Source organism: Mytilus trossulus, chromosome 3 (genome assembly GCF_036588685.1).
Source record: "Mytilus trossulus isolate FHL-02 chromosome 3, PNRI_Mtr1.1.1.hap1, whole genome shotgun sequence".
Lineage (NCBI taxonomy): Eukaryota > Metazoa > Mollusca > Bivalvia > Mytilida > Mytilidae > Mytilus > Mytilus trossulus.
The window spans coordinates 24,848,491-24,866,544 of NC_086375.1; the positions used below are offsets into that span (position 1 = coordinate 24,848,491).

Below are 18,054 nucleotides of genomic sequence, written 5' to 3' on the forward strand. Positions count from 1 at the left end.
TTAGGATGACAGTTTTTATTTGTGTTTATTCTTATAGAGATCAGTATTATCTTTTATATATCCTCGTTACATCACATTCTGCCATTCTTTATTCCTGGGAATGTTCACCTCAGTTCCTGTAATTAAAGGACTTACAATATTGTGTGGCTTTTGTAATTATCGGTAATAACCACCAAATAGTTTGTTAATCGACTTAATATTTTGACATTATTTTGATACACCTACACACATTATCTAGGAGGTAACTGTAATGAGTTTGGCAGACAGATATTAGGGACCTATAAATAGCTATTTGGCATTCATACTTTCAGTTCTTATGTTAATGGCAACAGAAGGGTTGATAAACCTTATGTTTTGAACAGTTATTATTGTTTGTTTTCATTGCCCTCAGCTTGAAGGTAAATGGAGTTGATGAAAAGCGATGACAAGTAAATTGCTTATTTTTACTGCCTTCTGCTAATAATTTGTTGTTCAACCTTTGTCTTAGGAAAAATAAGCTGTAATAATTGGTAAACCATATACATTCCAATAATATACAAAGTATTTGTTAGGGAAAGTGCATTCCTGACCCCCATAAAAAAAAAGGGGGGGGGGTCTCTTCCCTTTGTCATCCTTGTACTGATGAGCTGACTTGACAGTATGCATACATTGGGCTGTCTTTTTTCAAATCTTTGTCCTTTTGGGTGATAGCTCTATCGTTATCAGACGGCAATCATGCCATGGTTCCTTGTTAATAAATACTTTAAAAAATCATTGTATTAGACCAAATTTGCAAGTCTTTTATGAACTGTTAATACCGTTTTGAAACAAGAGCCTTGTCTGATTTTAAAAATAAGAGGGTATGGTATGAGTTTTTTTTTCTCATAATCAGTGGCTTAACATTTAAATTCTTTAAATTATTTATCAGTTCATGTGTTGTCAGCAGTTAGATTATATAGAAAGGTTTTATTTTATACTTGTGAAAGCCACATGACAAATAGTCTATCAAAAGATTAGAATTAAGGAGATTAACATGTATAATTTGAAGAATTATGGTAAATTGTTTACTCCAGTGTGAAAATTAATCTTGTAAGTAAGAGAAATCTGCTTATTAAATACATGTGCCCTTGAAATAGAAAAACAAAAGCTGTCCGTGTTTTTTAGTAAGGCATGTTTGATCATGTTCTTTTAGGGTTAGAACTTTAAAATTGCAAAATGTCTGGAACTTTGGGAGAATGAAGACCACTTTTAGCACAAGAAATGCGCTAAAAACAACTAAAACATGTTAGCAGAAGTTTTGACTGAATCCAGAAGTATGAAAAAAGATAGAAAGGGCCGTAACTTAACACTACTAGCTATCCTGTATTAACTCATTTATTCATCAAGTTCAGAGCTAAGTCATTGACTTGATTACAAATTAAAGTCTGTTAAATGTCATATGTTTGTTTAAGCATACTGGATTATAGCAGAGTACACCATGACACATGACAATTTGCTTGGTTGGCTTTTGCTTAAAGGAAGTAACACCATGAGGGGCAAAGTAAATTTCTTGACCTGCACCCAAACCAACATCTACTGGTCAAAAATGATTTAATAGCTACATGTACTACAGAAAAGCTTATCATATGAAAATTAAATAATTGCATCAATTGCATATAATTAAAAAAAATAATATTTGTATTCAGTGCCACATGTTTGACTTTGTATGGCCAATCTAATGATGGTAAAACTAAAGCACGGCAGAGTACACCATAATTTACACCATATTGTACTCTAGCATGCTTAGAAAAGCTTCCATAGAGTTTAGATAAACTTTATTTTAAATATATGTGCACCGGAACAGGCATAAGCATCATGTAAATTAATGAAAAAAGTTGAAATTGCTGCTGCAAATTTAGCCACTTGTGTTTAACTTTTATCAAGAAATAAATAAGAGTTGTTTTTAGGCTGGGAGTACTTGGGGTTTTACTGCAAATTATACAAAATTCCAGCCTTGAAAGTTCTGCCTACACAAATGCTTCTGTTTTGAAGATATTATTGACCTATTATGAAGTGCGAGTATTTATACCAGAACAATCAAAGTTTGATATGTTCCAGCAGCCAAGTTAGATCTATAATTTGTTAGCTGCCAGTAATGGCCTTCAATGAAATGGTATTTAATCAGATAATTTGTATAGATAGATAGCTCCAGGTATTACATTAGAAGCTTCATCAATATCGCTGGTAATTTGCTGTTTTTCAATATTGTGATTTCCTTGCTGTATCTCCAGCTATTGGAATTTCTGTATTGATTTGAGTTGTAGAGTTATGATATTATCAATTCCCTTGGCAAAAGTTGAAATATCTGGAAAAAAAGAAGCACAAGTTTGTTTAAAATTCAGAAACTCTTTTTCATTTTGACGTAATGATGTATAATACCAGTACCCAAAGGGTTATCTTGGTATAATACATATGTTCACCTTGACTTCCATCTAGAGAGTAAAATCCATTTTGAGGGTCTTTAATTTGACTGTCAGGGATATATGAAGAAGCAATTGCATCTGCTTGCAGTGGGGCAGAGTCATTATTTTTCATATGAGGCAGTCTGTTACAAGGATAATTTGTTGTCCCTATCCAGCAAACCCTTATTTTCAGATGCCGTCCATTTTTCTTTCTGGTAGGCAAAACTTGCAAATTTTCACTGTGAACTAGAACACATTTTTGTCTAAGGACCAGATGAAGCCCACCTCCAGATGTGGGATATTCTTGCTGTGATGAAGACCAATTGGTAGCCTGTGGCTTTGGTCTTTGGTTGGGTTGTCTCTTTGACACATTCCTCATTTCAATTCTCAATTTTAATGAAACATTTGACACTGGACATTTAAAGCAAGCAATTAAATCTAGATTATGTTTTGTTTTCAAACCTATGAGTAATACCATGAGACAAGTTCATGTTTGATAAGTTCATATGAACTTTTTACTTGAAATGTGATTATGCCCATATAAGACTTGGTTGTTAGTAATATTATATGACATGTATATGTTATCAGTGTCAACTTTTAAGGTATAGTTCTAGAAGATCAGCACCTCTTTGTTTCAATCAATTCATGAAGATGACTAATTTGTATACATTCTTAAAAGTTAAACTAGCAGTTAATTTGATCTTTTTGTTACAATTCAGATCATTGAATGATTATCATGTCCTAAATTTAATGGCTGTCTGTGCAGTTTTAAATTTAACAGTTTTCACATTTTTGTAGTATTGATACATTATTATTATCTATATCTTTAATCATTTAATTGCTACTGTTGGCCTATATTTCAGTTCAATATGGTGAAGGACCTATTAATTGTGATAGATTGTTCTATTTTTTAATGGTGTCTTGTTTCGGCAGGTTTACCTCCTGGTGTATTTGTCTAATAAGGCAGAATTGTGATACAATACAAATTTGATCAAATTGAAACGATAATAAATTTAACTGTGATCCTTTTAATTCTACCTTTAAACGGCTAAGTAACATGCTTAAACAGATTGTATAACGGAATTAAATGATATGTAACGAAATAACTTAATCTCAGACGTTTTGTTCTCATTTAATTTAATTGTACGTCGTGTGTTTTGCAGCATGTGCTCACATGCATAATTTATTTATATGAAAATTTTCTGTGAAAAAAATATGTATTTGAAATATTTTATATCAGGAAATGATTTAGCAAGTGTAAAGTTGACATTACTTGATTTCATTTGGATTAAAACAAAATATTTTGACGAATACTTTTAAAAATAGCCTTGTTGTTGATTCAGGATTTTCAAAATAGAGGGTTCACAGAAAGTAGACAGAAAAAATTTAGAAAAGACCTTGATTTTTTGCTAGAACGGGGTCCCTAACCTACCCTTTCCCTTTCCCTGTAAAATTGGTTTCTAGATCATCACTTTGGACTGTTTTCGTTTTTGTAAAGTTGGATAAGATATTTCTAAATATTTGCATTCATACTTAGATATATGGCATTTATATATGAGATAATAAAAAAGAATCCTATATATACTACCAATTGTTCTCAGGACTTGTTCTGACCTTTGAATTATCTGAAGTTTTATAATTTAATATTTACGAAGATGACACTGATTTACAATGTTGTAAAAATCATTTTGTTCCAGTTTTTCTGTCCCAATTCAGAAACTAAGTAAGTAGTTCTTGAAAAGCTAAGACATGACTTTGAAGAAACTATTGTTTTTTGAAGAGTTATTATTTAGAAGATAACAGAGACTCATATACATATATGATATAAACAATAATTCAAGTCCAAATTCTTTGGTCCAGTTTTGCAACTTGCCATGCCAAGCTATTGTTTTTTGGAATGTTATTATTTTAGAAGGTTTATTAACACTGATCTTCATATATGATACATGTATAAACAAAAAATAATGTTGAAATTCTTTGGTCCACTTTTGCAACTTGCTATGCCAAATGAAATTTTGCTCATTGTTTTAAAATGTGTGTATTTAATTTAGACTGCCTGTGATTATAACCGAATTAATGATTTACCAAGCTTAATTATATAGAACAAGCTTTCATAACTGTTTACCGAAGAACAACTTGAAATGCTGTTAAGTGTTATTATCGATTGCTCCAGTTATCAGTATCCCAGAAGAAATATTTTAGATTAATTTTGATCTAAACTAAAATAATTAAGTACTGTCACACTAAATGGTTTTGATAATGGGTAAACATTTATACTTTGTGTTGTACTTGTATTATTCTTGGTGGAATTTGAGATCAGTGCCTTGCACTTTAATCTAAATGTCAAGCCACTAAAAACACCCAATTCTCCTATCTCCTGCCAAAGAACTGCCTGGAAATCACGAGTGCTCTACATGAGACATGGATGTTGTTGATAAGTGGGTACCGGTAGATTTTATTAATTTTCTTTTGTTTACCTCTATCAAAATAGCTGTCTCGTAGCCTTGGCAATTCGGTTAGAAGTACACATTGGGAAATTCAATTGTGAGAAACAACAACCAAGCTGGCTTTCAGAAAAAAATTATCATTGTACAAACTTAACTGGCAAAATATTTTGCAGCCTGTTCAATTTTAAGAATTTTATCTTGCCAATTGGGCTCTACCTTTAGGAGAGGTTAGACCTTGCCAGTCTATTTTTACATTCTTTTCTAGTGGTCTTTTATATATCCCTTGTGATAGGTGTTTTTGTTTAGTAGTTCATGTGTAAAATGGTATAAATGTGAATTTACAACAGAAATGAATATTTTTTATCAAGGACACTGTTTCATGTATTACGTCCCAACATATTCACCCTTTTCACACAAATTAATGAGGATTTTAATACCAGATTTCTGTAACTTTCATTGCTATCAATGATGCAATGCCCTGTTTAGAATGCTGAATATCTTGGATATTTTGTTGTAAGTGTCCTAGTGTTTATTGACTCCATTACCTGTCTTGGTTAATTAGTTTACTGTCTTTGGATATTTTGTTGTAAGTGTCCTAGTGTTTACTCACTCCATTACCTGTCTGAGTTAATTAGTTTACTGTCTTAAGTAAGTTATTAATGATCTAAATCGAGCCTTTATAATAGATATATATGCATATTCTTTCACAAGGAACAAGTTGTTGAACTGCTGGTAATCATATGAAAAAAAGCTGTTATGCATTGATCATGGACAATGCAAATGTTGATTTTCTCTAATATTCTGTTGTAAACTGTATATGCTGAATCATGTGATCAGTAACTGAGTAAGGGAATGGAGTTTTTTTCCCATCTGAAGATTTCCGTAATACTTGAGTTTATATATGTGTATATATATATATATATGAAAAAAAAACACCAGAAATTACCAAAACATATATTGTACACCACTACAAATCTGCATAAGCCAAATGCTCAAAGACTGAAAGCCAAATATCAAAAACACCATACATGTCAAATAGTATAACTTGTAATAGGTATTATATTTAATGTGGTTATACTTAAAGTTTTCTGGATAACCAAACTCTGCAATGGATTATGATTATTCCTCTTGCAGTAAATGTAAGAATGACCTGTACCAGTCAGTGTTGGATTTCTAATGTTGTATTTCTGATGATGACCATGTTTTGTTCTGGATTTTCAATCAACATCTTTCATCATTGTTACTTTGTTACACATAAGTCTTCAAATGAATAGAGTTTTGGTTTTATGATCAGAACTATAAGGTCAGATTCTCTTTGAACTTTAAGCTTTAGTTTGTTTGATGTACCAATGCCTCAAAATCATATGCATCAATTATATTTTCCTTTAATTACAGATTGCTGGTGTCTAACTCTTTGCAGTGTTTGAAAAGAGCATTTTCTGATTGTAGCTTTAAGTTATGTATATGTGTTGGTTCTAATTTTTTTTATGCAGAATTAGTCATGAATTATTTTTTCTTGCAGGAAATATAGAATACTCTTGCCCGGCAAACTGGGATTGTGAAATTACCAAAAGAAGAAGAAAAGCCTGTCAAGCATGTCGGTTCCAGAAATGTCTGAGAGTAGGCATGTTACGTGAAGGTAGGTTCAGTCAGAAAGGTTGATAATATTGGTTGAATTTCCCAATGGGACCAAATACAGTTGTTGCCATATGACTGAATACCCAAAACTAGTCCCAGAACTGAAATAGATCACATAGGATTATAAATAAAATCACACGACTATTTATATGCAATTGATGGATGTTTTGATACCAGTGAGTAGAATTATTAAAAAGATGAAAACCAGTTTGCATCAATTGTTTTCATCCTGGTTGTTTCTATTGTGTTGTGGCACTGGCTTTCATGTGCATTTGATAGGTTACTGTCTTGTTGGCATTTTCCTTCTCTCTTCCTTGTTCATATTAAAACCACAGCCACTAAAAATAGTGTATTCCTCAAAAAAAAGAAGAATAGAGTAAACTTCTAAAAGGGTATAAAAAACTGTCTGGGTAGAAATATTGGCAGAGGTGTAAATGTACTTGGTGTCATGAAATCTGGATCAAATATTTCAACTTAGTTTGACCCATTTACACAAAAGCTTTAATCAAAGATAAAGTACTACATTTCATTTAATATTCATTGAAATATATATATAAATTATGCTTAAACATACATTTCTTTCAAATTGGTAACGAACAGAAATAGGCAATAATTAATTTTCTTACAAAAAGGTTAATATGGTGATTTTATTTATTGCTTACAAAAAAGGTTAACAAGTTGAGGAAAGGTTGAAATAATGATTTTATATTCTTCCAAAAACATGGTCCTAAATATTGGTAAATTAAAAAATAAGGAGATTTGTTATAATTGCAAACTATCTACCAGAGTTCAAGTGACCTGGACATACTTTTTTTCTTATATCACTTTATGTTTACTGCACACATCTAAAGGACAAAAAACAAGTAATTAAACTTCATCCTTGAGAATATATTTACAAACTCCATGAAAAGGAAAACAAATATAAACTGGTTACCTAATCTGGTTTATTAAGCAAATCATGAAGTGTGAACACATTAACATTGACTTTATAGGTAATATTGCCACCAAAGCCTTAAATGATAGAAAGTGTATTGAAATTTTATTGGCATAAATAATTTTATGAAGTGTTTGTTGGAGAAAAGTTTATTGAAATGACAAGATTAAAATTCGGTTCAGATTTTTTGGCAGTATGGTCTGTCTCAAGGTTGCTGGATTGATAGATATTTTGGCATGGTTATTTATCCCATTCATACATCTCACCAATGTTGATTAAAGCAAAAAGTATACATTCATCACCTTTGTTTACTATTTATACTGCAGGAGGTAAACAATTTAGATGGACATTAATTTTCCTGTTCGTATGATCGAACAAGCTTGATGGTTGTATTGATGGCTTTTGAAATACCGATTTTAAATTCGGATCATTCAAATATTAGAATTGGCGTGAGTAATCCGCTTGGCATAGAATCAAACCTTTTGTTAACCTTTGTTACTTTGTCAGCAGGAAGCCTTAAATATATGCTGTATTTGGGTTGATTGAAATTTTAGTACCAGTAATTAAAAAAAAAAATTGTTTTTTATTTTGATGCTACAAGGGATAATGAACTTGGCCCATCTTAAGTCAAGGTTGTTCGTCTCGTGTTACATAAATATGCTAAACTAATTTGGATGCAGTAGTACCAAGAGAACCCTGACATGAAGGAATGCTTGTTAATAATGCTAAGCTCCTGCTATTATCGATAAAAGTTCTATCATATGTTGAGAAAAAAGAAATTATCATAATTGATTGAGTAATTGTTTGTGAAAGTTTTCTTAGATGGCTTTTCTCTGCAGTTATATAAGATGTAAGATATCTCTTTGATAACAATTAAAAAAGCATAGATATTTTTGGGTTTTAATCGAGCTGAATCCTATAAATATCTTAGTTTTAATAAGTTTCCGATTTTTAAATTAGAAATCTAGACTTGTGTCAACTTATATTTGCCCTTGGAAATTAATTTGCCATTTTCCTACTCTAACAAAAGATTAACCACAAAACATGAAAAATTGGCATGAAGTGAGAAAAGTACTTTAGTAACAATGAAAGCAACCTCCTACTACTTCAGAGGAAAAAAACATAAGGTAAACTTGATCTGTCAGTTTGATAAGGAAGTAATTATACATGTAAATAAAAGAAAAAAAAGAAAAGAAAACAGTAGAGAGTCATCTTTGATTTGTATTCCATAGGAATCCATTAGTATTCCATGGAAATCCATTAGTATTCCATGGAAATGACAGTAATTAATTAAAAGTGATATACAATGTTAACTCCTGACAGTTTTACAGATAATGTTTTGCTTGTGCCTTTTATCTATTTAATTGTTGTATCTTTATTTATATCTTGAACGATTTATTTATTACTTATAACACTTCACAAATGCTACGATTAATTAAGGGCCAACTCTTCCTGTGAAAGAACAAGCTAAAGCAGGTGCTGCGATTCCTTCCTCTTTCGCCTGATGAGATTGGAACTTCACCAATTACAATAGAAGTTTATGCTTTTATCTGACAACTGTTCCATCATTTCAAGGGCAAAATCTATATAAGTAATGGGGTGTTAATTTCCTAAGACTAGGGGAATTGTTTTTCGAGGTAAACAAAACAAAATTTTTTGGCAGACCTTGTAGGCATTGTTCTCGTTGGTATGAAATTTTAAGACTTAATGTCACATTGCAGCTACAGTCAAAGAACTTGTAGTGAACAAGCTTTCTTCATTCTTGCCATGGTATTATTATCAAGGTCTCATGTTGGTAGAAGGAAGTAGGACTGAAATCATCACATTTAGCCTGTAATTATGAATTATCTGAACACGTAGATCTCTATGCTTTGTACAACATGTCAGTTCTGTAAAAGAAGGCACTATTAATTTCTTTAATAACAAGCAAACAAAAATAAAACCCATTAAGATTTACATTTTTCAAGTTTTATATATGGTCCGAGACCACAATTGTCTTCCCTTGAATTTCGTTGTTCACGAATATAGTCCCTAGTGTTGACAGTGGGTTACTTGCCATTAATTTTTATACCCCTTCCAAATTTATTTCTCCATGTTTAATGCCTCAAATTGCAAGTAGGGGGGTGAAATTACACTGTTAAAAAAATTTGGGTCCAGAATTTTAAAGGAAAGTAGTGATTTGGTCAAGCTGAAAAAGGTTGAAAATTAGCACTTCAGAAGCTGTCAAAAGATTTCAAGACGCCCTTAACATAAAATTGTCCATATTTTGAGTTAGAGCCGATGAAGTTTTCTATAATTTTGTTATAATTTGTCCCAAAGGTAGTACAACACACTGTAAACATTTCTTTGAGAAAGCGCAGGTGGGATTTTTTTTATTTTCATTTATGTTCTAAAAGAAATGCACTACGAAATAATTGTGGTCTCAGACCACATATTTGTTTAAAAACTTAATTAACCATGTAAATTTTCCATAACAGCCTTTTCCTATTAAGTGCATATGAGTTAAAGTGATAAAACATCTTCATAATCAGTCATCTAAAAAAATATGTGGATGTGTCCTTTCAAGTGTTAAAATGTTCTTTTTAAAAATTGCAATTTGAGAGTCAATACTTGAGTTTTGTATAGCAATAGCATTGGCATACAAGATTACTTGAAAGAACAAAATCAACTGTCTTTTCATGAAAAGAATCTCTAGGATTACTTGGCTTTTTAAATTTTTAACAAATCAGGTGAAATCAATGTTACAATTTATATTTACCCAGTAAAGTAATCTTTGACCCAGAGAAAACATTGATTTACAAGACAGCTGTCGAGGTTATGGTTGTTTATAATGTTGGTACATTGGTACTAATTTGTAGGGCAAGGTGTGAAGATACTTATCATAAACCATGTAAGCACAATTAGTATCAAACTATTAACTATTACTGTGTTAGTTGTTCTGCATAATAAACAGTACAAATGTCTTACAAGATGATGAGATGAACGTTCTGCCAACTTCAGAAGCAATTATCCATTTTATTAGTAATTTTCAAGGTTCTAGGACAAAAATGTTTTCATTACATACCTTTATTTTTTATGCTGATGAAAAAAGATGAATAATATCAAGATAATTGAAAAAAAAATCGTTTGTAAGTGCATTTATTGTTTTAGCTTTTCAATTTCAAATATTGTTCTTGACATAAGTGACTGAATATTTTAAAATAAAAGAAAGAAAACAAAAATTCAGTTGAAAGTTTGTACAAACATTACTGATCAAGGATAATGCTTTTTATAAGTTAGGTCATAGCACAAAGTCTAAGCAATCTGTAGGTTTCCATCATTTCTTGGGAACTTTGTGTGTGAAACAGGACCCACAAAATGGAGTTTGAGTTGGGCTGACACAAAATGAAATGGCATCACTTTTCAACAGTTTTTATAGACCTGCTGAACATTTCAAGGCTATTGAGAACTAATTGAAATGTAAAAGTAATATATTTCTAATGATTATTATCATTTTAAGTCATAAAATAGATAATATGTCATGAAATTACATTTTAAGAAGATTTATATCATTGAAAAACATTGGTATCAATGATTAACTTTACATGCTGTCTGATTGGGATGTCATTTTCGCCAAGCATGAAGATATATAAGTGCCAAATTGAATTGTCAGTTGATTGTAAATGTTTTATTAAATGAAGATGTGAAAATTAATGGAAAAATAATATTAACTTGCTAAAAATTAAATCCTATTTTTTTTTCATGTTAGTTTCACACAGTATAGAAATGGGTAGGATGTTTCTTGTGCATTATTTATTCCCTCGCCATTCAGTACGTTGAAAAGCTTTTTGTAAGGAATATGGCCTTGGCAGATTCGATTTTCTATAATCGAAGTTGTGGGAAACTTTGCAGTTAGTCTGTGAGAAAATTCCAATCAAATTAGCTTTTAGTTGGTATATCGGCTTTTTTTTCGGTTTCTGTACATATAAATATCAATATATAGACATTCTTCATGTTTTATTTAAGACCCTTGGAAATCACTGCTGGTGAGCGGTTCTCTGTTCATGAAGCTTTTATTGCCAAGTGATTGGTGGGCTTCGATCAGTTTTCAAATATGACTTTAAAAAAAGCTTTTATAGACAAGTGATTTCTGTGAATTGATCCTTTTTAGAAAATGATTTAAAGAAAACGTAGCATTCATATTTTATATCACTTTTTGGTGTAGAAGAAAAAAGATGCTTTGAAAAATAATTGTCCATATACCCTGCTTGGTTATCCAGGATGTATAAGGTGGTTAATAAGCACACCGTCACAAAGTGATAACAAACCATGTCCTCAGTAAGCCTTTGAAATATATCTTTTAAGAACAGTTGAACTTTGAAATTACGAAATTTAAAGTTTTGTTTGCCAGGTCAAGGATTGAATGTATTGACAAATTCTGATTTTCTCCCTATTTCCTAATGAATTTCTTCACAAACATATTTCTGGTTTAAATTTTTTTTTGGTTGCTTCTCTTTAGGCCTGGCAGTTGGTAGTATATTAAATATTGTACTTCAAAATGCAGTTTAATATGTTTTCATATAGGTACGGTGATAATTAAACAACTTTACAGTAATTGAAAGTTAGGCTTATCATTTTCACACACTTTTACTTAAAACAGGCTTATTTATAAGGATTTGAAAATTAAGCTATTTGAACAGAGTAAACTTCCTTCTGATAACAGACAGAATTTATTTAAATTTTCTTGTTGACAAACTTTGGTACATTTTATAATCTCATTTTGTTAAGCAAATTATTATTTAAATATGGGTGTATATGACGTCGTCTTGTTTGACCTGCTTAGCGGTCAAGTATTGCGAAATGTTGGTGTCAGGGTTAATAATTAGTATGCGAACTATATCAACCCTAGAGCAAAGTTTTGTTTTTATAAATTGGTGTATTGTGTAAATTACTATATATAAATTAGGTTTATGTCATGACTTTTAAAAAATAGTTTCATCTTTGACCAAAAAGCTATCTATCAAACAATTATCTGTTTGGCCAACAGTGTGAATTAATGGCCTAATTCGGTTGTAATGAGTTTTTTAACCTTCAACCGTAGAAGATGTTTAACCCTATCTAACTTAGAGCAGTGCACCAATATTTTTTTTTATGTTATTTTCTCTTTGAAGTTTTCAAGAAATTAGGCAAAATAAGGATCTTTAAGGCATTTGAGATATCAAAAAGATTTTGTCTATCAGGTAAACTGTGAAATGTTCCTAAACAAATAATCCAGAATACTTTTTTTTCACTGATAGAATACTCATATAAAACTATTATGCCCCCACTTTTTTTATGTGTCCATGTTGGGTCAAGTTTTATGGCTGGTTGTCACCTACTTGATTTATTTTATCTAAGTAAGCAAGTATAGAGATTTTGTGTTTCTGTTCATTCTTTGCTTGTGTCTGTTGTTGACATTTGTCCACAGTTGGCAATGTAGAGCTTACTTTACTCTATAAGGAAACTATATAATTACCTCATGATGTCTATTTTTGTTGAAGCTTAGTGTTGGTTTGCTGTCAACAAATACAGTTGCAGCCTTGCAAAGGACATAGTCTGCATAGTAGTGCTGTCAAATCCAATGTGTCTATGTATAATTTAATCATAGGGGATTTTAACTTTAAATGAGAGTCCCACTGTTAATCTGGATATATGCTTAATATATATCTTATTGTTAGAAGTATTGGTCCAATTCTTTAGACCTAAAGCTTAAATAGTTCTGCATGTCAAATTCTTGGAAAGGATTCACCAAACGCTGGTATTTTAAGGGTTCATTTTGCTCATTTAATATTGAAAAGGGTAAAAAACTTCACTTGCATGAATTTAATACTAAAGCAGATCTAGTGATCTGGAACAAGCTAAATGTGAAAAGAGTTGGTTGGCCTTAAAAATCTGGAAATATGAAATCCTTGAAAATTTACCATTTTGTGTTGTCGGACTTGGTGAGGATCTTTCTTACTACAATTTTCTGTGATTTCCTAAGAGATATAATGAGCGCTGATATTTTAATGGTTACTAAATATAGTATAGTAGAGCTATAAAAACTACATTTTTTAGAAACCAGATAGATGATAACAATTTTTGAAAGATTTAAAAATGATGCGAGATAACGTTACTATTAGGCTGTTTTTCCTGTAGAAGGTCCTCTCTCTAGTTGATCTTGCTGAACTACTACCTGCGGTTTACATAATAACTGAATCACGTCTAATGTCAGTGACATGCATGCAATATCAGTCATATAGGTTTTCGTACACTTAAAAAAACTATGTCAATTTATAAATAGAAACCGAGGTCTAAATATATGTAATATCTTGTATCTAAGGGCTATTTGATCAATCAAAAAGTTGTATATTGCTGTATTTGGACATAAGTGATAAAAAGCCTTGAAGGGATATTCACATATATAGTTATTTCATTATTCTAAGAGAGAGAAAAATAAGCCTTGTCAGCAGAAGAAATTAAAAGTGCAAAACTACTAGAAATTACTGATGGGGTTCATGTTTGAGTTTATGCCATTAACTTTTTGTTTGTTCTTATGTTGTGTGTTTACAACACTGTCCCAGGTTAGGGAGAGGTTTGACTCTTACAAACATGTTAACCCCAGTGATATTGTTTGCCTTGAATTAGTGGAGAATAAAGGCTTTTTCCCCTGGAGAAGAATCCCAATTTGAAGAAAAAAAATGGCTTAAAATTATTCCCAAAAAGACAACTTTTTTCCCAAACAGTGCAGTCTCAGTAGTAATTGTGCATGAATACAAACTGAAAAACACTCATTTAAACAATTTTCTGGCCTAAAATGACTATATGTGCACATTTGAGGGTCTATTTATGTATCATCACTGACAAAATGGGGTTTTATTTTAAAGCAGGGTTTGACTCTTGAAAATGGGTCTGTAAATTGAAGATACAGTCAAATTCATGGTTTATTTTAAATTTCCCAATTTGAAGAAAATGACGCATATTTTCCCCAAAAAAATGGAAGAGGTAGTTTTGAAAAAAGCCAACAATATCACTGAACCCCATCTCATTCTTTATGGGCCTATCCCAATTCAGGAGCCTGTAGTTGGTTAGTCCGAGATTACTCTGACGTCCAACGGCTGTGTTGCCAGCCCAGCTTGTCTGGCAACACAGCCGTTGGATGTCACAGTAATCTTGACTAGTAGTTGGTTAATGTCTGTCATATTTGCTTTTTGTAAATTGTTTGGTATAAATTAGGCTCTTAGTTTTCTGGTTTGAATAGTTTCACATTTTTCATGTTAAGGTATCTTATAGCCAACTGTACTTGTACTGTATGGGTTTTTCTCATTGTTGAAGGACTGTTAAGTGGCCTATTATTGCTTATATCCACTTCATTTGAACTCTTGTGTAGAGACTTCAGAATAATATCTTAAATAGTGATTGTTTCATTTATTTCCATCATCCATTATAAACAAAGCAGTAAGAGAAACTTTATTTGAGTTCTTTGTGGCTTAAAGCTGACTTTGGTAGGTGAAGAAAACAACAATGATCTTTTGCTCTTAAAACAAATAGAGTTTTGTTCTCTCAATATGTCCAGCAGGCAATCTTACCATAAATGATCGGTGACCTCTCTTCACACCTAAACCACATAAGCACATTTGTGGTGAGATATGTACTTATGATATCAAGCATTATTCATCAGCTGTTTGCTTCAGGTAAAATACAAATGATTTATTATTCCTAGCTTTGTTTTCCTGGTACATACTGGTTCTTACACAGTTAGAAAAGTAAAGCTTCTTAAGGTAGTCATAAATCTGTACTTTGATTTTGATGTGTTTTAAACTGATGACGGCTTTCACCTCAGGCCTTTACGCACTGCTTTTACTTTCATCAATTTCGTAAACATTGTCAACTAGAATTCTGTCAGTGTTAACCACAATAACCAGCTTATGTGGGTTTGATTATGAATCAAATCTGATTTTACATATCTTTTTATACACATTTCTGTTGACTTGCATATGAACTTTATAAATTTATATGGATGATTTTAAAAATGGTTGGGTTTTGATAAGGCACAATTTGAAAAAGGAGGAACAGCAACATAGCATAAAGATAAAAGCCAAACCGACAAAAAAAATTCACAAAATATTAACAATTAAACAGCATAATTCAACTTATAACTTGGTAATAATCAATCAGTTTTAGTATTTTTTCCCTTACTTTAGAGTGAACAGTTCTATACAAACTTGGATCATAAAACCAAGTTAAGGTACAATTAGCTTATAGTATGCTTGAGTAAATATGTTGCTATCAGGAAATTGACCAGCCTTGACCTTCTACTGAACTTTGTTGGAACAAAATTGCATAATAATGTTCTGACTTTTTCTTCTCCCTGACCACCATGATATGTACACTGGTGATCAGCTGCTTAGTTTGTAAACAAGAAGATCACCTCATTGGGTAGATAAAACCCTTAGATAAGTACAGTCTTCGAAGTCTTGGTTCTTTGGTCTTTTAAGCTCTTTTGAAAGGATACAAGTAATTAACTTTTCTGTACAGTTCCTAATTTTTTTAGAACCCCTAAAGGGTTTTCATGGAATTTTAGACTTGTTAGAACTAAATTTTGGCTGTTCAGAAAGTATTGATAGCACTTTTGGTTTCTAGATATCTACAGATTAGGAAACATGCAAATTATCACTTGTTTTACATATTTTGAAGTGAAAAGTGAAAAGGAAAAGTATAGTCTTATGACATAAATATTTTTAATCTAACTTCAAACCCTATTAAATAGATGAAAAATGGACCCAGGACAAAATTTGTGGCTTTAAATGTTGTCTACAATCTAAATCACACGTACACTTGTTGTTATCCAGTATGATAGGTCATTTAGACTTGTTATATTTGTTTTGTGAATAAATGACCAATAGCATGGCCTTGACTCTTGATAAATGACAACTTTTGGACATAAATAGAAATTAGGGACACATGTTAGAAATGTGACATTAATATTTTACACAACTGTCCACTGCTTGTGGTCAAGCGATGAAATAATCGCTGTGTTTATCAGTAAACAAATTTGTTATACCTGTTTGACAAATGACTTATTTATTAATGTGAAATTTGAATACCAAGGACACAATAGATTTTACTAGGTATAACAAATGAGGGACTTTGTTTTTTTTACGATATTATTTTCATAAATGCGTAGTATATCTGATTTATTGCATTTATATTTCCTTAGTGTTGTAGTCCTTAGAAAGTTGTGTACAAATAAACACAAATAGACGCTATAATGATTTAAAACATTGCTTTAAAAAAACTGGTCTAATACATTTTTCAACATTCTACCAAGAAGAGTACCAAATTTGTCAGATTAATTTTGTTCTTACAACCTCAGAACCTTGCATATACTTAGTTATTATATATTCAGTTACAGTACGTAGTCTGTAAAACACAATTTAGATGTTTATAAAAAAAAATTACTGGTTCATCTTTGCACTTCTGTGGTTTAACTTTTTTTAAGCATTTCAATAACACTTTTTGTACCTCAGTACGCAGACATTTTACATTTTAATTAAACTGATTCTTTATTAACTGCTCATTTATTTAAATGCTAACAAATTCAAGTCCTGTCAGGAGGTAGTTCAGAACGTACATTTTCCTTTCTACCTCACTGCTCATTAGCATGTTATGTAAACTGTGTATGTTCTCACCACAAAGAAACGGTGTTTTCTTGATGTGTTGAAAATATTAATACAAATGTACAAAATAATCCAGTAATTTGGACTCGTTTCCCATAGAATTACATTGGACTTTTTTTTGTTCTTGTAATTAAGTAAAATTATGGAGCACATGTTTCCCACTTATGACATTTTGGAACTGTTAAAAGATATCACGAGCTCTTTTGTCAAACTTAGAAAAGATTCATCATCAACTGAAGTTAATGCAATATTGTTCAATAACGGACTTTCCTTCCTCAACATCACACTTGTTTAAAATGGAAAATTGAATTAGAGGCCTTGTTTTCAAATGGTATTACGTAATCGAATGATTCTGACACAAAATTAGTTGAATGCTCCTGAACATTGCTTATTTATAATCCACTTATCAGCAATTTATATTGGATATTTTTTCGTTACATGTTTACACAGTTTGCATTGAAAATAGTATTTATAAAGTGATTCAGTACACTTCACTTCAGTGTGAATAGAAATTAAGTATCGGTTAATGTTTGGATGTTTTGGTTATGAGAATCTGGTATATTGTTCTGACGTAATTATTATTGTTCCTTACCATCATATGCTTAAAAAAGTACTTATCACTTCATATATAAGCTTATGGATACAAGGGGATTATTGCTCTTCAGTGATGAGTGGTTAAATGGTTGATGTGCATATGGTTAAGAAATAAAAACTAAGGGGTGTAGCAAAAGATGTAATTGATGGCCTTTTAGCTAGGTTGATGGTCTCTATGACTTCACTGATTTCCAAATTATTAGTATTTTATTTATACTACACAGTAAGAAGATTGAAAAGGTTAGATCCATTATTTGATGTGAAATTGATAAAGATGACGAGTGTCATTTCTTCCTTAGTTGTCAATTAAACCAGAAAATATTTCAATAAGATGGATATATACA

General features: G+C 31.3%; 1 protein-coding gene across 6 annotated transcripts in view; it reads left to right on the plus strand.

Moving 5' to 3' along the window:
• The window catches only part of LOC134710854 (steroid hormone receptor ERR2-like), a 49,348-nt gene that overhangs the window by 22,119 nt on the left and 9,175 nt on the right, over nucleotides 1–18,054 (plus strand). For all 6 annotated transcript variants that reach the window (XM_063571259.1, XM_063571260.1, XM_063571261.1 and 3 more), the window contains one exon: nucleotides 6,390–6,506. In XM_063571259.1, coding sequence (XP_063427329.1) covers nucleotides 6,390–6,506 — 117 coding nt within the window. The remainder of the gene's footprint in view (nucleotides 1–6,389; nucleotides 6,507–18,054) is intronic.